The sequence below is a fragment of the Gallus gallus genome, chromosome 1 (assembly GCF_016699485.2).
Source record: "Gallus gallus isolate bGalGal1 chromosome 1, bGalGal1.mat.broiler.GRCg7b, whole genome shotgun sequence".
Lineage (NCBI taxonomy): Eukaryota > Metazoa > Chordata > Aves > Galliformes > Phasianidae > Gallus > Gallus gallus.
In genome coordinates, this window is record NC_052532.1 from 137,397,354 (window position 1) to 137,418,762 (window position 21,409).

At 40.8% G+C, this 21,409-nt stretch overlaps 1 protein-coding gene across 3 annotated transcripts; it reads left to right on the top strand.

Moving 5' to 3' along the window:
• The first annotated feature begins 93 nt into the window (after positions 1–93).
• On the top strand, positions 94–21,368 carry DCUN1D2 (defective in cullin neddylation 1 domain containing 2). 3 transcript variants are annotated; one of them, XM_015277898.4, is made up of 7 exons: positions 94–180; positions 2,228–2,444; positions 4,788–4,956; positions 5,669–5,799; positions 16,623–16,705; positions 19,484–19,580; positions 20,806–21,368. In XM_015277898.4, the coding sequence occupies exons 1-7, from the start codon at positions 178–180 to the stop codon at positions 20,883–20,885; spliced, it is 780 nt and encodes a 259-aa protein (XP_015133384.1). In that variant the 5' UTR covers positions 94–177; the 3' UTR covers positions 20,886–21,368. The 3 variants fall into 3 exon arrangements, with proteins under 3 accessions (XP_015133384.1, XP_046762651.1, XP_040518466.1); XM_046906695.1 differs by lacking the exons at positions 19,484–19,580; positions 20,806–21,368 and adding exons at positions 1,043–1,178; positions 18,861–19,477; XM_040662532.2 differs by lacking the exons at positions 19,484–19,580; positions 20,806–21,368 and adding an exon at positions 18,861–19,477 and having other exon boundaries at positions 2,074–2,444.
• The last annotated feature ends 41 nt before the right edge of the window (positions 21,369–21,409 follow it).

The following is a 21,409-nucleotide window of genomic DNA, read 5'->3' on the forward strand; positions in this document are numbered from 1 at the left end:
GCTGCCGGCAGGGCCGCGGGCGCGCAGATCCGAGCTCCGCGTTCCTCTCCCCGCAGCGCGGCCGCTGATAGGCGGCGCCGGCCGGGCCGCTGCGCGCCTGCGCGGGAGGGGGTGGTGGTGGTGGTAGCGGTAGCGGCGGCGCCGGGCGGTGAAGTTGGTCAAAGCGCCGGTGGTAAAATGGTAGGCGGCGGGCGCGGGGGGAGCGGGCGGCGGGCAGCAGCGGGCGGCGGGCGCAGAACCTTCTGCTCTTTTCCCGGCTCCTCGCGCACTGCGGGCGTTCCTCTGCTCCGTTCCCCCGTGCCGCTCCGGGCTGCCTGGTGCGCTGCGCCATGCCCGGGCAGCCCGGGGACGGGGCGGCGGGTGGCGGTGGCGGCGGGGGGCGAGCAGCGAGCAGCCGTCGGGAGCGGCCGCTGCGCGCGGGGGCGGCGGGAAGGTCACCCGGGGCGGGCGCTCGGGGCCGCAGCGCGGCGCCGCGTACCTTTCCCTTTTTTGGGCTGCGCTGTCCGCCGCCGCGGAGTCCCTCCGCCGCGTCTCCGGGAACGGGCCGCCCTCGGGCCGCCGAGGCGAGGGGCTGCGGGAGCGGGGACGCTTCCTGCCGGCCTCTGCCGCGGCGTTCCGTGATGGGACCGCTCCTCGGGGGCTGGATAGCGGTGGTAGAGGGCGCAGCGGGGGCGCGACCTCCAGAAACGCCCCCCTCGGCCCCACAGAGGACGTGTGGGTCCCCCGTCTCGCGCGGTTGGGATACCTCAGGGCGGCGAGAGCAGCGAGCGGGCGGCCGCACGTTCTCCTCGAGTGACCCCGCTGCGTGGGCTCCGGCCCCTCGTCACGGAGCTCTGGCGGCACTGCCCTCACAGCAGCTTGGGGACACGAGGAGGAGTTCGGTGAAAGCTTGGGGAAGGAGCCGGTAGTAGCCGAGCAAAGGGCTGTTGAGGATTTTCTTCCCTAAACCCGTTGTAGTTATTTTCCCCAGTGGGGTTGTTTTTTTTTTTTTTTTACTTCCCCGAAAAGCTGCTTTCCATCTTTCTGCTAATATAAAATTGAGGAGTGATAAGAAGGACTGAAGTGCGGACCTTGTTCGTGTGACGCGTTCCTTGTCTCGGGACCATCTGCTGTGGAGATGTCCCCGTCCATGTGTGTAAGAGAGATAAGAAGGGCGCTGAGAGCCGTCCCAGCCTCTGGTACTGTGCTCTTCCTCTGATGCTTGTGGGGCTGGGACGTTGATCCTTTCTGCTTTATCCCACAGAGCAACTGCAGGCAGGTTTCTCAGGTTACTTCCTTGTTGCACCTGGCCGTGTGTGGTTTAACAGACTCAGGAAGTGCTAGAACACTGATTTCAGTTATTTCCTCCTCCTTCCGTGTTGACCCATGGTAATAGCAGGCTTGATCCCCCTAAAATCCCTGCTCCTACCCCTTGGGTTCTCCAGAAACATAGGAATGTGGTGTAGATATGGCCACTGCCATGAGCTAAGAGAAACTCCTTATGGGCTCCTGTATGCCACTGTAGCAGGCTGCTTTGTTGATTCATGTATTAATAGCATAAATATCTTCTTTTTTTTCAGAGTATATTAAAGTTCTAGGTCATGTTTTCGAGAACTTTTTAGTCACTGTAGCATTCAGCATGTCTCTGGCACGTGCTTTGTTTTCATTTGGCCTTCTGTCTTCTGTTGGCTGAAGTTACGTAAAAATGGGAGAAATACTTCTGACTTTTCAAGTGATCATTGAGAAGGATGAAACTTTCCATTGGTGCTAGGAAGGTGTCAGGAAAGCCACGGGACAGATTTCTGTTTCTTTTTCCTGTTTACAAAGGACTTGTACAGAACCTGAGCATCTGTACACTGGGCCTCGTGGTTCCTTGCTTATATAAGCAATGGGCGTATTTTCAAAAGGTAGCCATGTTGTTGTATGATGAAATTTGTGTTTGCTCATGTTACAGAACAGAAAAACGCTTTTGCATATGTGAGCAGTAAAGCAGGAACGCAGATTGATTACTGCCAGAATTTTTGCTGTTAAAAATGTATGCATAGATGCTGTCATTTCAATTTGCAGAAGAAAATGCTGTCTTTTTAACTGCAGGAGAGCAAGGCTTTTGTCTTCCTGTAATTCTGAAGTGAAGGTTGTCATCAGCAAGAAAACTAAAACCTTTTAAATATAGGCATTAGTAGTAGAATGCTGGAACAAACCTCTGGATTAGCTTCATTGGCTTTCCTGCTTCTTTTGCATCCCAAAGCATAAGCTTAAATCATCTCAGAAGGACAAGGTCCGCCAGTTTATGGCATTTACCCAGGCTGGGGAAAGGACTGCTATATACTGCTTGATGCAGAATGAATGGAAGCTAGAAGTGGCAACAGACAACTATTTCCAGAATCCAGACTTGTACTACAAAGAATCCATGAAGAATTCAGTGGACAGGAAGAAGTTAGAACAATTGTATAATCGATACAAAGGTAAGGCTTGTTTTTCTTCTCTTGTTGTGGGTTTTGTTGTAGTAATTATTGTCATTTGGGTGGTATCTCTCTAGCTCATCCCTCTGCCACTCCGAAGGAGCTCTAAGGAAAGACTGCAAACTTCTGCTTCTCGCTTTGTGAATGCAGCAGGGAGATTAGAATGAGAAAAGGGTAATTCCCAGTGGGAACTTCTTTTGAACTCTACAGGAGTATGTACTGAAGTTGTGTATTGAACACTAAGAGCATTTAAAACCTACCGTGAGGAAATCGTGTCAGCTGCATGCATGGAAAGGGGAGTAGAGCTTATTATGGAGCTTACTTGATTTATTGCTGCTGGCTGCTGTAAGATACGTGGATGATGCACTTTGTGTGGCAAAATAACACACATGATCCTGTACTAATACTTGGAGTTTAGTTCAAATATAGTAGTATTTCTATGCTTTGAAATCAAAAAGCATTTCAGGTAACGTTACAGCTAGAAATCTGTCTGAACAGTATAAGAAAAGCCCTCAGAAAGCCAGTCTTGACGCTCCATCCTTGATTTACTCTTTGTGCTTGCCTCTTGCTGCAAAAATGATGTGTCTGTTTGGATAGGCTTGGTAGGAAAACAGGGAAGTGGGTTAAAGGCAGACAAATGACAGCTCATTTTTATTTTTAACCTCGTTTCTTAAAAAGAACAGAAAAAATAAAAGGAAAAGATAGTCACATAAGAACATATGTGATCCAGGTAATGATGCTTATGGAAAGGTGGCCATCTGATATGAATGCATGCATTGTTCTTTACATTTTAGCGCAGAGCATGAGGGAAGCATCATTACAAGCTGCTGCTGGGATCCATAAACCTCGTGTTCTAAACATCAACAATTAATCAACTGTGGTCTTATGTACTTTTCCTAATTGTAATGTATGATGTGTTTTGTATACATTTTATCTTCTTCGTACTATTTCCACTCTTCCTGCTCTTGAAATCATGTGTTGTACTTCAGTACTTCATTATGAGGTGATAATGGAGAGACAAAGAATCAGCAAAACTGTAGAATTTGCTCTGTGTATGTGGAAGAAGCGTAACTAGTTAACCACTCTGTTTTGTATCTTAGAGATATATATTCTAGTGTTAGAATGTATCTGTGTATACTTGTGTTTTGGTCTTTGCATATCCATCTTGGAGATTGTTTGGTCAAACATACACGTGCCAACTCACAAATTCTGTAAAGAGTATAGAAATTAGGTCAAAAACCTACAAGTATTATTTATTGGCAATATTCTAGCAACGGCAAACCGTCCCATTTGTTTCTATGAAAGAAAGCTCAGTCAGTTATCTGCCTGTGCTATGGTTAGCAGCACACCTTTGCAGTTCTAACACAGGTCATGCTAAAGTTGTAACCTTAAAACTTTCAGAAGATTAGAAAGAATACAATTAAAGGTTTGATTCCTTGATTTCAGCACACATACATTCTGCTTTCAGATCTTCAGTTACTCCCAAAATACATAAGAATGGCATTTTACCTCCATTAGAACTACATCAGGTTTAGCTTGAGGCTCTGTTATGCTGAGGCATTGTTGGAGCCACGGTGTGGTAATCTTCCTACCAAATGAAAACCAAAAATGCTTCAGTGAACTGTGGCCTTTAGACAGTTGTAGTGTGTTTTCATCTATTGCTATCAGGAAAAAATTCTGTGGGCTTACTGGGTAGGTTTTTGTTTGGCTGGTTAATAAGTTTGGAACATGCCTACCAGTGAATATGTTGTCTTTTTATGTATTTACCAGCTTTACTGTGTTGTAGATTCGGTCAGGCTTATTTCTTTCTGTTAATTCGTATCTTGCACAGAGCGTTATGGAGAGAAGACAACTATTTTGTTAATATTACCTGAGGAATTTAGAAAATAGTCACGAGCCAGTTCTTAGGGAAGCTTGCAGAACACTTGATTCACCTACTGTTATTCTTCAAGGTACTTAGAACTAGATTTCAAGTAGATTTCAAGGTACTTAGAACTAGATTTCAAGCTGCGCCAGGGAAGATTCAGGCTGGATGTTAGGAAATACTACTTCTCTGAAAGGGTGGTCAGGCACTGGAATGGGCTGCCCAGAGAGGTGGTGGAGTCACCAACCCTGGTGATGTTCAAAGAGTGTTTGGATGTTGTGTTGAGGGACACGGTTTAGCGAGGACCATTGGTGAAGGGCGGATGGTTGGACTGGATGGTCCTGTGGGTCTTTTCCAATCTTAGCAATTCTATGATTCTATGAACTTGAATTTTGCAGTGTATCAGAACTGTGCTGATGATGCCTATTGGTAAATATTGTTATGAATAATTATAGTGCTCCTTTTTGTATTTTGAACTGCAGACCCACAAGATGAAAATAAAATCGGCATTGATGGAATACAGCAGTTCTGTGACGATTTAAGCCTGGACCCTGCCAGTATCAGTGTTCTGGTTGTGGCGTGGAAATTCAGAGCGGCTACTCAGTGTGAATTCAGTAAAAAGGAATTTGTAGATGGCATGACAGAGCTGGGGTAAGTATCCATTTCTGCGTAGTTCAAAATGCAAGGCCTGAGCTCAGTTTCTGATTAGAACGTTTTTAATTGAATCAAATGTGAAACTTTGAAAAGCTGGTAGCAATGGTGCTGAGCTTAACAGCTGCTAAGGGCCTGTAGTGTCCTGTCATCCCTACAGCAGCACGTTACGGCAAAACTTTAACAATGGGCTCGGGAAGGTAGAAGTAGAATGATTCTTACAGTACAACAGATCTTACAGAATCCTGGAATATCCCAAATTGGAAGGGACCTGAAATGATCACTGAGCCCAGCTCCTGACTCCACATGGAACCACCCAAAAATCAGACCGTATGTCTGAGAGCGCTGTCCAGATGCTCCTTGAACTCAGCAGCTTGGGGCTGTGACCACTGCCATGGAGAGTCTGTTCCAGTGAGGTTTATATAGTCAGCTTTAAGAACAGAGTAACATCTGTTGTTGAATTCATGAACTCATGAAGAGATTGCAAAAGGAATCTTGTTTGGGTTGTGTGCTTATGAAGACCTATGTATAATGTTCCATCTGAATTTGTATAGTAAAGGTGTATGATTGTTCTTATTTTTAAAAAGGCTTTCCAAAAAGACCTCCCGTTTTTAAGGTAACTATTGTTTTGTTTTGCTCTGAAACTTAAACTTAACTTGTTTTGCTCCTTAAAATAACCAACAGCAAAATAATATAATCTCTTTTGCAACAGGTGTGACTCCACAGAAAAACTAAAAGCTCTATTGCCACGACTGGAACAAGAACTGAAGGATCCAATGAAGTTCAAAGATTTTTATCAGTTTACTTTTAACTTTGCAAAAAATCCTGGACAAAAAGGTCTAGGTAAGTAGAAAAATTGGGGAAAATATCTTGAGACAGTGAACTGAATTCCTAATACATCCAGTAATGTAGTTGTGTCATCGACCATTCTATAGTAAACTTGTTATGGATCATTTCTCCTGAGTTCTCCTCTCTTCCCTGTTCTCTCAGTTAACCTCTTCTTTAATATCCTCGTGGTACAGAGAATTTAACAGGGATTTCTGTTTGTTTTGATGTTCTCTCCTCTTGTCAAAGCAGTTCTTAGACCCCTGACATAATTTTATGTTAAAAAAACAACAACAACAACAAAACTGAGCTAATGAACTTGTGTTTTCTTTTTTGTTCAGAATAAAGCTGGAAGAAAATTTCAGTATTAGCTGGAAAGGTGGGAGAAACTCTGGGCAGAAGTTATCGTCCTTCTTAGAATTTTTAGCTTTAACCCACAGCTTTTATGTGACGTTAAAAAAAATAGTTAAAAGTTATGGATTTGGTTCCAAGCTAGTGAGTAGAAATAGCCATGCAATATAAAAAAGTATTACTTGAATATTCTCTCTGAAGTTTGAGATTTGTCCAAATCCATGCCTTGTATTGCTGTAGTAAAATGGATACGTTATTTAAATTCAAATGGTTTTTTCTCAAAAATTCAATATTTTATATTCACATGAAAAATATCTGTAGTTTGTGAATAGATAGATGGGGGAAAAAGATTGTAAGATGAAATTTCAAATCTATATCTACTTCCAAAGGGCACTGTGTAGAAAGGAATAAAAACTTCCCTGCGTAGAACAGCATTGTTTCATTATCGTTGTTTGTTTGTGTAGTGGTTAAGAGGAAGTTTTTCACACACAGGATGGTGACACACAGGAACAGGTTGCCCAAGGAGGTTGTGGATGCCCCATCCCTGGAGGCGTTCATGGCCAGGCTGGATGTGGCTCTGGGCAGCCTGGTCTGGTGGTTGGCGACCCTGCACATAGCAGGGGGGTTGAAACCAGATGACCTTTGAGGTCCTTTTCAACCCAGGCCATTCTATGATTCTGTGAAGTGATTGGTTTCTTTTTAGCCTAGCCACTTCAATTCTGTGTCTGCATCACTTGGTATGTATGTCAGTAAGTAATCTTTCTCAAAAATTTTTGGCAGAGAAGTGGAGTGGAGGTGCAGAATGCTGATTTGGACATTCTCAACCAGTAGTGTCAGTTCCTCATTCTTTAATGGGAATTACTTTGAATAATGTGGACAGCTTTTAGTCAGCTTCCAGTTTCCCTTTATCTTTTGCTGCAATTTCTTTTCTCGTTACGCTTGTGATTCTTTCATGGGTCACATGCCACCATTCCAGGCACAAAAAGGAAATAGTTACACAGTGGTTGTGAGTAGCTGGTTGGAAATCAGGTTCATCAACTAGTTGTTTATTTTCTTGCCTCTCTTCACCATGAGGCCTAATTCTATCAGACTGCAGAAGAAAGTAATGGCGGAGGTTGGAGCTTCTGGAACACCTAAAGAAATATTACAAATAGTTTCCTGTTTTAATTGGCTCTAGTCCAGCTTGAAAGCCTTACTTAGGTGAAAAGCTTTTTAGACTTATTTCCCAAGTCTGCTCAAAGAGAGGGGGAGGGAAGGCAGCCCAACCCAGATTATGGTACTGAATGTACTGTTTATTTGACGTGAGGAGGAAAAAGGAAATGTACTTGTGTTCCATTACCTTTCTTTATTTGGTACAGAGGCCCTTTCATTTGTAAGTGTCTTCTCTGTTTTGAAAGAATGGTGGTACTTAGCAATAAGACACCAAACTGCCTTCTTGCACTAAAAAAATAAAGTTTTAGTGAGGCAAACTATGCAGTACAGAAAGAAAGTGTAGAATATTCTATAGAAAAAGTTTATTGGAACTGTTACTGGTCTCAGGTTTGAAGAATTACAATAATTCTAGCAATACTTAACATGTCTTAATTTCAAGTGATGCCTAATTCACAGTAACTTGGGGATGTTTTTGGTCTTTGTTTTGCTAAGATGTCTCTAGATATTAAATCTGAAAGCTATTTCTCTGTTTTCTGTGGAGATGCACTTTTCTGTCCATTGTGAATTTGGATCGCCATAGGTTGAATAGAAGAAAGGATGCTGAGCAAGCATATTGTCTAATATGGCAGTTTTGGGTTCTTCAGGATAGCTTAGAGAAACCAAAAGTTGATACCGCATTGATTTGGAACTGGACTCTTGTCAAGGAATGCCATTACATTCAGTGGAGCAGAGAAGTGGAGGAAAAAATAAATAGATTGGTGTTTATTTCGTACTGCTTTCTCCTCTGCTTATTCCAAGAGTGATTCTTGTTCTCCTTGAGCAAAAAGCTTTTCAGCAAGGAAAAGAAGTTCAGTCAGTTGCTCTCCAAAAGCATTTCTATGTGCTGAGAGCTCTAGTTTTCTCTCCTGCCTTTAATATAGGAATAGGTACTTTTTTATTGCACAGTGTATATTCTGTACACTTTGTATTTTCTGTCTGTTCATCTTTACTCATTCTCTCCACAACTGTATGGAAGCATGTGGTATTTGAGTCCCTGTGACTGCAAGGCATATTGTCGAGGAGATGCAGGAATACATATCATTGATGTACAAAGCCTGCTTCTTTCTTAATCCAGTGTGGAGCTGGCATAAACCTCTATCTAACCCTGTCTAGATCCTTGTAAAGTGCAGATCTCTTCTTCCTTTCCACATGCAGACTAGATGACATACAGTGCTATGTAAATATAGGACGCTCCTAAACTATTGTCCTAGCTGCTTACCTTAATTTCTGTTCTGATTGTGTGCTCCAGTGATAGCGTTTGCCTACTCATTTCCATACATTCACATTATGGCTTGAAGACTGTGAGCTCAGTAGGCTTACAGAAAGAATAAAAGTGAATAGAATTTAATAAAATGGAAATAACAAAAGGAATTATTTCCCAATTGAAAGGCAGGTAATACTTTAATGTGATTTTTCTGATGCCTGAAGTATCCAGTGCTTCCTTTTACTACACAGGGAACTACAGGGAACTTAAACCATGAAGTCATTGCTTAGGGCAGTGATCTGCAGATGGAATTTCGTCATTCTCAGGTATACGTATGACCTGTGAATACTCCTATTTGACAACAAGTGTCAACAACAAACTCATGCTCTAGTAGTGAATCAAGTTCTTTGCTTGATTTTTAATGTTTTTTATTATTGTAAAAAACAAAAAAGCACCTGTTGTTCACTGTGGTCAGTGGTATGCTAGCAAGACATCCTTCCTTGCCTTTCATCCACAGAATTTGGGATCTAATTGGTGTTGGTCCTCTGGCTGACAAAGTTGGGCAGCCACTGCCTTTTCTTAATATATTCTTAAATTTCTGACAGCTGGTCTTGTACATGTATGGCAGTGGCTGCCCATCTATGGTTAGATTTTTTCTACTTTTTTTCCTATAAATTAAATCTATGTTCTGAAGTACTGAAGCTCAGTACTTACGCATCCAGAATAAATACGTATAAAAGCATTTCCCTTCAGTTAGTAAAGCTTCTTACGTATCTGGCATATATATGTCTTCCCTTAATTTCTAGACTGAGTTAAAACAAATATGCTGATTATCTTCAAAATTTTCTGTTCTTTCCTTTGCAGTCCAATTGATCTAACTTTCTCATCTTGTAGTTAAGAAAAAGTTAGCATTCCCTGTGCCTTAGATATTTTGCTCCTTGTTTTACAACTCAGTATTGTTGGTTTTTTTTTTTTTACATTTTAACACTGGCAATATCTGCATTTTGTGATCTATTATTCTACTTATCTTCTGCAAAACTTCAATATGCTCTCTTGATCCCTGCCTTCAATTTTTGCAGTTGATTGTTCCTACTAGCTGTATTACTTTGCACTTCTCCATAATGAAGTGCTCCCTATTTGAAGTGCTTTGGGGTGGGTTTTTTTTTTCCAATTTGTACTGATAACTTTGAATTCTCATACTGTCTTCTACCGTGCTATGCTTTATCTAGGCTTTGTATAAGTGGCAGATTTAAGATTTCCTTTGTTTTGTCATCTGAATTACTTGCGTGTGGGACAGTATTAGATACAGGACTGACTCCTGTGTACGAGTCATGTTTTCCTAGTTTGATAGAGAGCAACTGAGAATCAACTCTTCAGTGTGGTCTTCTAGAAGCACCTTTGACTTTGGTGGAATCTGAAGTATGGCAGGTAGCAGTTTGAGGTTGCTTCAGTGTGCTGTGATGAATTTTGCCATGTCCAGCCTCGCTTTTGTCATCAGTGCTTTCCAAACTGAAGTTCTAGAAGTTCTTTTGGGGATTAGTGTCAGTTATCAGTGAAACTTTACCTGGAGCGTACTTCTGGGGGAAGAGGAAAACAAACCAAAATGTTCATATGTCCCAAACATTTCTTTTTTTCAGGAGACAGCATCTTTTATTTATTGACATTATTTGTAAGGAAGGGAGTAGGAAGGAACAGAAGGACTTTTTGGTGATGGATAAAAAGAAGAGTTTTAGTGGTATCTGAAATAGTTATTTTCATGGTGCACTGAATTTCATTGCAGGAAAGCAGTCCTGGCTTTTTTTTTTCAGCAGTTTTTTGTTGGTTTTATTTCTTTTTTAGAACAACCTGTCTTCTACTGCTTCTTTAATTTCTTTTTATTCTATTGTTCCCCTCAGAACAAGAAATTCTGCCTTTACATTATTAGCTGGGAGGAATCCTCTCTAGTAAATTCAGTTGCATTGATTCCATCACGCCCCAAAGTAGGCAGAGAGTTCAGTGTTCGTTCCTAGAGGTAGGACTGCCTTTTATATTGGTCTCTTTTCCGTGGTTTGTTTGGTGATAACAGGGAATCTCTCTCTTTATATCTGCAGCACTTCTGTCTCTGTAGTCCATTTATTGAATGGATCCATTTATTGTCTCTTGAATTCCATTTATTTTTATTAGCTTAATATTGTTAAGTAGTATGCTTCAGTCTGAACATAGGCTCTTTAAAGAAGTAAGAGTAGTACCAGTCCCCTTAGGTGATAGCTCATGTAAGTAGTGAGATGCAGGAAGAAAAAGTGTATTACAGGATTTCCTTTAAAACAGAAAAACAGTGTTCTGATATTATAGTGCTTAGGATCCAACTGCCAAATCTCTTTCAAATACATCTGAAAAGATTTGATTATTGTCTAAGAAAAAGATGTCTGTTTATGGGTGTTAAATCTATTGCCCTCTGAACGGTGGACAGAATTCAGGAAAAGAGAAGTGTGACACAGCAGTAGCATCTCAATGGCTGCATATTGAACCAGCAGACGTAGTATTTGGATATGTTAAGGTTCATCTGAGTGCTTTGTATTTTTGAGGTAATGTGAGAGGCACAGTTTGTTAAGGTCCAGTTTTCCAGGAGACTTTGACAAAGAATTACTATGGATAACTGGTTCTGCCTGTTTAGTCTGTTTTCTCATAGTCTTGCTACTGTATATACTATAACAACTCTTAAGCTTTGCCAAACATACTTGGAGATCTTTATCTCACCTTTTACTCCAAGTTTTAGTTTTTTTCAACTACAGTCAGTGAAATTTTGCATCCTAGCTCTTGTCTGATTAAAGAATAAGATTAGAGGTCTTCAGTCATGCTGTGTACAGAGCAGTCAAGATTTCCAAGGACACTGTTCAAGCTCAAAACAAGGCCTTAGCTCCATCTTTGCTTTTGTTTGTTTTGTTTTTGAACCTGGTACTTATTATGAGTCTCTTAATGGATCTCCCTTTTGAACCTCAACAAGATTTGTTCAAGACATTCCTCATGCTCAGGACTTTAACTACAGTTTGTTTCAGCCCAGTGGAGGAACTTAACCCATTCCTTCACAGTCTTCAGCTTTCAACATGGAAACAGAAAGATTTGGTCCTTCATCACTCCTTTGTGGTCCCTTCACCTACTTACTGGCTCAAAAGGTTGTGCTTCCTTCTCTCTGCCAGTTTCCTGGGATCAAGCAAGACATGATACATGAAGAGGGCATTCAGACTTGAATCAAATGTTACCTCAAGACCGGAAGAATGACTATCTTTGCATCCGGTATGTGGACTTCAAGGAGGTTGCATCTTCTATGAGCAGATGAGTATAATGTGCTCTTTTTAATTGAAGCAGCATCATCTTTACCTTTCATCATAGCATTATCTCAAGTTTCAGAGTCTTTAGAGATGCTTAGACATTATACAAGGGTATCATTTTCTTTCTTGCTAGTTATCAACATTTCCTCCACTTCCTATGAAGAATTAGATTGATCCATTTGTAGAATGCTTGTAAGAGTGAGTACATGTTGAATTCCCTCAATTTCTTCAAATTAATTTCATGTTTATTTTGGAAGAGGTCTGTGAATACTGTATTTTGAGTGTTTGAATAGCCTTGGTCTGTCCGTATGGTCTTTGTTTTATTTTTGTTGGGTTTTTTTTTCTTCATTCTGAAAACACCAGCGGTTTAAGAGAAGCTTAGTATAGAGCAGGGTGCTCTGATGAAAAAAGGCTTATAGTGGCACCAAAGATGTGGTATAACTTCCAGTTCTAGTAATGCCTTGTTGATTCTTTTACTCAAGTTTGGCTCTTAATTAGGATACGTATATCCAGATAACTTTAAGTCCTCAATTATTGTTTATTTGAACTGCACGTGGAGAGATTTGAAGAGACAGAAAGATGTTAAGACTGGCTATGATCAGATTTATTATCCTGCACTCACACCGACATTCAGATAGTTATCTTCTTCTAAGCCTAGCTCACATTTAGAAGCAGTTTATCTGCTTTTGTACAGTTGATGCTCAAGATGAGCATGAAAGGTTCCGCGTGGATTCAGTCTGCTTCAGCATGGCTGATACTGAGATAGAGTTAATAAGCAGTCAGACCCTGACTGATTCCTGCAGAGATCTTCTGAAATCCACGTACTGTGATTCTGGTGGACAGGGAGACATGGTGAGATTTAATTCTGGTGCTGTGCATTGTGTGTCCTCAAACGCAGAGCACTGGGGAGCTCCTGGCTAATGGTTTTGCCAGAGATGAATGGGTACAACTCAGCTGGATCCTGAGTTAAGCCAATTCCAGTGTTCGCTTCGTATTCCTCTGTTTCTCCCTTTCTGTCTTCCTTCTGTGACAGTATTCCTAATTGTAGATAAGGGTTGTTTTGCTCTAAACATTTGACAATTTGCTGAAGTGTTTCCAGGTTGAATCCTGATGGTGTTTTCTTGCTATTCTATGTGGATTTCATCCGTATGTAGAAGAACAATGTTATGATTAGGAAATAAACTCTTTTTGTGTCCATATCTTCAGTAATTTGGAGGCCCAAGAAGACTGTTAAAATCGTTCAGAAATGAGGAATCAAGGAATCAAGTAACTCACTGAATCTTGCAAGTATTCATCTGATTATTTTGTTTGTGAGGATAGTATGATGGTTTGGTTCTTCAGATTCACACTTGTTTCCAGGAATTTTATTGGAAGAAAATAATTATTTGTGCCATGTAGGCTTTGTTTCAGCTTTATAGATGTATGATTTATTTTTTTTGACCACAGTAGGGAAACATGAGGAAAGAGATCAAAGGTATTAACCCAGTGATCTTTTAGGGCAAATTACATGACTATAAAGAAAACATCTGAAGTTCCTTCTCTCATGAAGATTTAATATACTATTATAGGCAGTTAAATGATGAAATAGATGTCTTACATTTGTCCAGATTACTGTACCCAACACAGCATAAAAAATTGGAGTTTCTTGGATACTCTTGTTTTCAAAGCTGTAGAATGAGATTTGGTTAAAGCAGTGAGGAGAGAGAATCTCAAGTGAGGGAACTCTTGGCTCTGAAATTTTCATTTCAGACTCCTCTGTTTTTTTTTCTTGTTTGTTTGGTTTTTAATCTTTATCAACTTATCTAATAAAAGCAACTCTTTCCTCCCACGATCTTTATGTTTCATTCTTGGCTAATCTTCTGTTTCATGTCTGAAAGTGGGGTAACACTGCCAGGTAGTTCCTATTATGGTTAGTTGAGTACTCTTTGAATAACTGAGCACTGGGGCTTTTTACAAGCTGCTCAGAGTCTTTCACAAAGATGACTAGTATATAATGTAGGAAAGCTTTATAACATTGATAAGATAATGATTTCTTTCCAAGCTCTTAAACATGGTAGACTATACTGTCATAATGCCCATAAAATAGTATGACAATTACAGATTTTATGGGCAACCGTGCCTAATATTGAAGTATTCCTATAAATATCTTATTTTTTTTATACTGGCCTCCAAATTAGCTATTTTGTTTGCTGCCTATTTTTTCCTCTTATGTCAGTAATTTAAATGAATTGGTTATTGTATTCTGACAGCTTCAAACATAACTGCATAAACAGCTCTGCTGGTAGTGCTGTCTGAGAGAGCTGGAAAGCTCTATTTGGCAGAGGGATGACGAGTGAGTGCTGCAGTCCCGGAGTGCTGTTTTGGCACAGCAGGTCTAAATGAACTTAATTTCATGTCCCTCATAAATCCTATTCTCCAGTCATTTCCTTGCAATCTGATGATTTATCTGTTTTCTCGCTTCCCTGATTACTCGTGTTCACAATGACTTCATTCCCCACATCCAAAATCAGAGCAAAAGAGTAAAGAACTTGATCTAATTTCTAGGGTGTCTTTTTTTTTCTTAATTTAAGAATCTAATCATGAACATTTTTTTGGTAATGAAATAGGCATTTGATCACATCTTGAAAGCAGATACAGTCTGTCTAACTGGTAACGTTCTTTCTCCTTCTCCATGAGTTGTGCTAGTTTGTTATCTCTGGTCCTTGCTTAGACATTAGTTTCCAGAGGTTCATAGGTTCATGCAGCTATCTTTTCATTTCCAATTCTAAAACTCTCATACATTGTTTTTTGTACAAAAAACAGCAGCACTGAAATACATACTCTTAAGACTGCATAGGAAATTCCTGTCTTTCAAAAGCGTCTTTCTGTGGGATGCAGAACTAATGGCATGAGGCCAGAGAGGCTGTGGGGTCTCCTCCCTGGGGATCTCCAGCAGCTGCCTGGCCGTGGCACTGGGTACCCTGCTCTGGGTGCCCTGCTGGAGAGGGGGAGGGCCTGAGGGACACAGAGGGACACAGAGGGCCCTGCTGGCCCCAGCCAGCCTGTGGTTCTCTGAAAGCTTTTTTTCCCTTTTGTATTTATGTTTTTCCTTTAATCGTATAGCACTGTGTTCACTGTAGCAGATAAAGGAACTCCACAGCATTAAAGTTTATTGATACTACCGTCAGCAGCCTGATGAGGAACTGAGTGCCGTAACAGAATCTAAGGGCCTGATTTCCTATGGCTACTTTTAAGATTGGCATCACTTAGCACCTTTACCACATGGGATAGTGGGATAGTCCATTTGTGCCAGTGTGTCTTTGCATTGGTTCATGGGTTAATGTGATTACGATGAACCAGATAAGAAAGACTGACCTCCTCTTTCCTTTTTCTTTTTTCAGTAATACCTTTGACCATCTCTGCTTCTTTGCCTGTACCTTCTTCCATTTTCCAAGAAATGTTGCACCAGAAGTATATAAACTCTTGTGCTTTAAAACTGTTTTTTCATCAAAGTGCATTTTGCTTAATGCTTGCCAATGCTTACAAGGTCAGCTTGGAAAAGTTGAGTCTTCATAATGAAGCCCGAATGAATGGAATCATAGTCAGACGCTTCACAGTGAGGTTTAGAAACTCATCAGATTACTTGAGTTTCTCCCTTCCCATTTCTTTTGCTTTTTGTTTGGAATAACAGATATGAATAATGAATTTGCATCTCTGTCATCTTAGTCCGGGCTCCGCTCTCTATGAAACAGGCTCTAGGAAACTGGTCATGTTGAAGTCTGGAACTTCTCTTTCAGGTGTGAAGCCAGGTGACACTGGCTTTTGCTTTCTAATAGGTTATGCACAGTTCCAAATACCACAGTCCTCTATTGTAGGTAGGCCAGGCTTCCTTTACATCTGCTACTACCATCGTCCTTTCCATTAAGTTTCATATTTGGTTTATACTTAACCTACACTAAAAGCACCACTTGAAATCATTTTGTGGTTCAAGAAAGGATGTGCCTTTATTTTGTTGTGGCACAACGATGTGTGAATCCATGACAGTGTTATGTGTGAGGCTGGGGCAGAAGCAGTTACGTATTGTGTTGCTGAGAATGAAACAGGCCTTGAAATTCTTTTTCTACCCTTATGCTGCAACTAATATTGCTCCTCCTGTTCCACCTGAGCACGTGGCAGTGCTACATTCTCCTGTTGGTATGCATGAGCTATTAGACTGTGGTGTAGAATAGGACCTGCTTTGTGGACTTAAGATTCAGCTTTGGTTCTAGGTGTTCTTCTGATGAATGATTCTGGAAGAAGAAAATTGTACTGCTGTAAGGGCTGCTCTAGAATTATTACGCCCAGAGAAATAGTTTTTCTATTCCCTCTTGTCTTTAAAATCCCATTTCAGCTGTGCGTATCTAAAATGTGATAAACTTACAGTAATTGGCACCTGCAGACTTCAGTGTTTGGGTTGCTGTCAATATTTGCCACTCCTTTGCTTTCAGTCTGCGGGCAGGCTTATTGATAACTGTTGTGTTTTGTCTGTGGAGATTAATTACATCTTTAACCCAGCGCTGCTGGGCAGTAATGAAAAGATGTCAATCTTTAGGACTGTAATGTTCAATATGCAGTTTTTACCATTACATCTCACCTTCTGCCTTTTGGGTCAGTAAGCACCTTTATTTTTCTGTCAGCTGTAACAATTTTAGAGGAATGTAATTCATTTATATCATAGCCTATTGGACGTAGCATTAATTGTTTAACTGTAACAGATCTATTGCTTATAATGTAACGTAACATTTAATGTTTTGCTTTCTGTCTTGCAGATCTAGAAATGGCAATTGCATACTGGAATTTAGTCTTGTCAGGAAGGTTTAAATTTCTTGATCTTTGGAATAAATTCTTGTTGGTATGTACACAGTTTATTCATCCCTGACTGTTGTAGTCCACAGTAGTCTGGCTCATATGGATGGTGCTGTGCTTACAATAAAGAAAGAGGCAGACTGTCTTAATGCCTCCTTTTGAAGTTCTTCCTTTTTGTAAGCTGATATAAGAGAGTCTTAGAGCAAGCCAAAATAAATCTATATAGCTTTCTAGTGGAGAAGAAAGCAAAAAAGGCGTAGCAAAGCAGTAGTGCGTTCTGCCTGCTTAATCTTGTATCCTCCTACTTACAATAACTTCTGCATGAAATGAGGCAGTAATTGTAGATTGAACCTATGTTGTCTTTACTCTCAGGACAGCTGTGATTGTTGTTAGCCACATATTTTACCATGCTCTGCCTTTAGTGGTACTAATGCATAAACTTTATTTTTTTTTTTAAGTCAATTCTATTATGACTGACTTAACCTGAGAAACAACTTTTTAACCAAAGTTCTTGTCAGAGGAACTATTTTGACTCACTTTGGACAATAGCTGTGAACTGATCTTGACAACTTTGTATTATCAGTGCAGTTCTGTGGGCAGCGGAGTAAAGATGTATAAATTAAACTTTAGGAATTATAATATGTTCTTATTGAAGAAGTGATCTATTCATCCGTACTCCATTTCTATGTACTTGCAAAAAATGTATAATCTATTTGGATTTTTCAGTTTGATTTTTATCAGCCACTTAGGAGAATAAAAAGTCTTTTCTATACTTATTTCTATATTTTTCAAGTGTATACTTTTCATAATATTTGATTAATTTATTTTTCTAACATTTTTGGGCAGTATATTTTCTTCACTGACTGTGTGTATCAAATTCATTGAGAGAATCTATGAAAATGTTTTACATTTTAACTGCCTTAATACACTTAGCACTTAAAACATGTAAATAAATATATATAAGTATATGTATATAAGTATATAAATACATATACGCAATATATATATACGCACACACATATATGCAAGAAGTTCCATTCAGGGTGATCAAGTTTGTTACAACAAACAGTTGTACAGCTCTAGCAGTACTAATGTTATGTTATAGAGTGTCTTATTCTGCTACAAGCATTTAATCTGAACTGAAGCTTTAGAAGAAATGTATGGTTGGAAAACAAAAATGACCTAAAAAAGCAGCAAGCTAAGGACTCTATCGTAGAATCATAGAATCGCTAAGGTTGGAAAAGACCCCCGGGATCACCCAGTCCAACCATCCACCCATCACCAATGGTTCTCACTAAACCATGTCCCTCAACACAACGTCCAAACGTTCCTTGAACACCTCCAGGGTCGGTGACTCCACCACCTCTCTGGGCAGCCCATTCCAGTGCCTGACCACCCTTTCAGAGAAGTAGTATCTCCTAACGTCCAGCCTGAATCTTCCCTGGCGCAGCTTGAAGCCATTCCCTCTAGTCCTATCACTAGTCACACGAGAGAAGAGGCTGACCCCCAGCTCACTACAACCTCCCTTCAGGTAGTTACAGAGAGCAATAAGGTCTCCCCTGAGCCTCCTCTTCTCCAGCCTGAACAATCCCAACTCCTTCAGCCGCTCCTCGCAAGGCCTGTGCTCCAGACCCCTCACCAGCTTTGTTGCCCTTTGTGGTGTTATATTTTTGTTTACTTGTTTGTTTCTAAGGAGCCTTTTCCAGAAGATAATGTGTTTGCTTAACTTGACTGAAAAAAAAATGACATTTGGTTTGAGTAAAAGTGCATGTTTGCTGTTGTGTTGGATGTCAACTTCATTTTGATCAAGTTCCAGGTTTTTAGAAATGCAGTTTGTTAGTGCTTCTGATTATTAATGCTTTAAAAAAAATGCAGAAAAACCCACTCCACTGAGCCTGTTTTTACATGCAGTTACAGTTTCCTGCTGTAAATCAGATCTAGGCTTCAGGAGTGAAATTGAATTTCCAGTTAATCACCCCTGCTGACTTCGAGTAATGTAGCAGTATCAACAGATGAAATGATCCTACAGCTCACAACTGCTTAGATGTTGTGGTTTTCCACAGTCTTTTCCATACCATATGTTTCTGCTGCTTTCCTTTAGAGTAATTGTGGCACTTCACTGACCATCGTTTATGAGTTATTTATGTTTGCTAAGCTGGCAGAAAACAAATCCGGCTAAAATTGCATTTTTCTTTCTCCAGGCTAATCAGGAGGTTTCTTGGGGGGTCAGACAAGTGCCAGAGCTTGCTCAGATTGTTCTGCAGAATTGTGGATCTGGTTGTGGAACAGAATGGATGGAAAGAGAAGGGAAGGTTCCTTCTGGCCAGCTCCTTGATCCAGCTGGTCAAGTTGGGACCAGTATAGGGAAGTGGAGCAAGGTCTTAAGGTTCTGAAGGGGATTGAGAGGAGGGAAGAAGGAGAATGGAAGGGCTGACTGAAAGCTGAGAGAACACTGACTAGAACTGAAGCTTTTTGGCCTGCTGCTCAAACTGGCCAGGCTGGAAACTGTTCGGTGTGAATGAGGCAGGAACATACCAGAAATTAGACAAAGAAGTGGTAATGGAGAATAGAACAAGTGGAGCAAATGCAGATGTGCACAACAGTGAAGGAGGGAGTATCAGAGAATCATCACAGAATGGTTTGGTTTGGAAGGGACCTTTAAGATCATCTAGTTCCATCCCCCATAAAATAGCAGTTTATTTTGTAGTTTCGACTTATTAAAATAAATAATTGTAAACCACCTGTTTCTGTGTACGTCAAGATAAAATACTTATGTAGAATTTATGAATAGATTATATTGAACAGAACCGTTTTTCTTTTATAGGAACATCATAAAAGATCAATTCCAAAAGATACTTGGAATCTTCTGTTAGACTTTGGAAATATGATTGCAGATGATATGTCCAACTATGATGAAGAAGGTAAACAGTGTCTGAATATAATAAAAAATTGATACAGCATTATTGAAATATTGCTTTAAATGAAAAGCAGAGTATAGAGTTATAGAGTGGTTTGGGTTAGACGGGACCTCAGGGATCATGAAGCTCCAACCCTCCCCACCACAGGCAAGGGCCACCAACCTCCCTATCTAATACTAGAGCAGGCTGCCCAGGGCCCCATCCTACCTGGTCTTGAACACCTCCGGGGATGGGGCATCCACACCATCTCTGGGCAGCCTGTGCCAGCACCTCACAACTCTCATAGTAAAGAACTTCCCCCTGACGTCCAACCTAAATCTTCCCTTCTTCAACTTAAAACCATTTCCCCTTGTCCTGCCATTATCTACCCCTATAAAGAGTTGACTCCCCTCCTGCTTATAGGCTCCCTTTAGGTAAAAAAGGTGAAAAAGCCCAGCTTCTTCAGCCTGTCTTCCTAGGGGAGGTGCTCCAGCCCTCTGATCATCTTTGTGGCCCTCCTCTGTCCCCCCACTCTCCAACAGCTGCCTGCCTTCCTTTCTTGTATTGGGAGCCCCAGGCCTCGGTGCAGTACTCCAGATGGGGCCTCACAAGGGCAGAGTAGAGAGGGACAATCACCCTGTCCCTGCTGGCCACCCCTCTCATGATGGAGCCCAGCATACCATTTGCTTTCTGAGCTGCAGGAGCACACTGCTGGCTCATGTTAAGTTTTTCATCCACCAAGATCCCCAGGTCCTTCTCTGCAGAGCTGCTCTCAAGGACTGCTCCTCCCAGTCTGTATAAATGCCTGGGGTTCCTCTGGCCCAAGTGCAAACTTTGCACTTTGCTGTGTTGAACCTCATTAGGTTCACCTGGGCCCACCTTTCAAGTCTGTTGAGGTCCCTTTGAATAGCATCCCTTCCTTCCACTGTGTCAACCGCACCACTCAGCTTGGTGTCATCAGCAAGCTCGCTGAGGGTGCACTCAATTCCATCGTCGATGTCATTGGTAAAGATGTTACCTGTTGCCAAAACAATAATGATTAAAAGCTTGCTATAGTATGTAAATGACAGTAATGATATTGTCACACCATGATATAACAGGTAATATCTGAAACTGTTGTAGTACAAGTGTCACAGTGTTGCAGTACAAAAATACTGCTAACTGCAAAACTATACTTTTTTTAAGAGAGTATGCTAACTTATTGCCAATAATAATGTATTCTTTTCTGAACTGCCTGCCTTCTCTTTAGGAGCATGGCCTGTTCTTATAGATGATTTTGTGGAATATGCACGACCAGTAGTCACAGGAGGAAAGCGTAAGACTTCCTAACCCCAGACTCATCAACATGGACTAAACGCGCAGTCTGAACTGCATTAGGTAACAAAGATTTGTTGGCTGATAGCTGTGCACATCGTTGCTGGTTTCAGTGGTCAGGGTGAGATTTCGGAGACAAAACAGAAATTCTTCCTTTCTGCCTAATGAAAATGATGGCTGAGTTGTGGACGCTTCGTGAACAAGCTCAGAAGATGGTCCGGGCTGATTGCAGGCTATTGGCTTCAATTATTGTACTGGTTGTATCATATAGGATGTAGATTTTGCATGATTTTATACTTTGGAGAAGTTTAACTAGAGGCCATTTTATTATTGAAGTTTTGACAGCACAGCATGCCATTGAGTTCATGATCCAAAGTGAACACCAGCAGTCAAATAAATAAAACTGTATTATATTGTACTTATATTAAAGGCAGTATTTGTGGTATATAAATTAAATCCCTAAATAAAACTTATGCAGTATGTTGTGTTTTTATAAAAGGTAGCTCTGTGGATCTGTCCTAATACAGAATTGTAAAAAG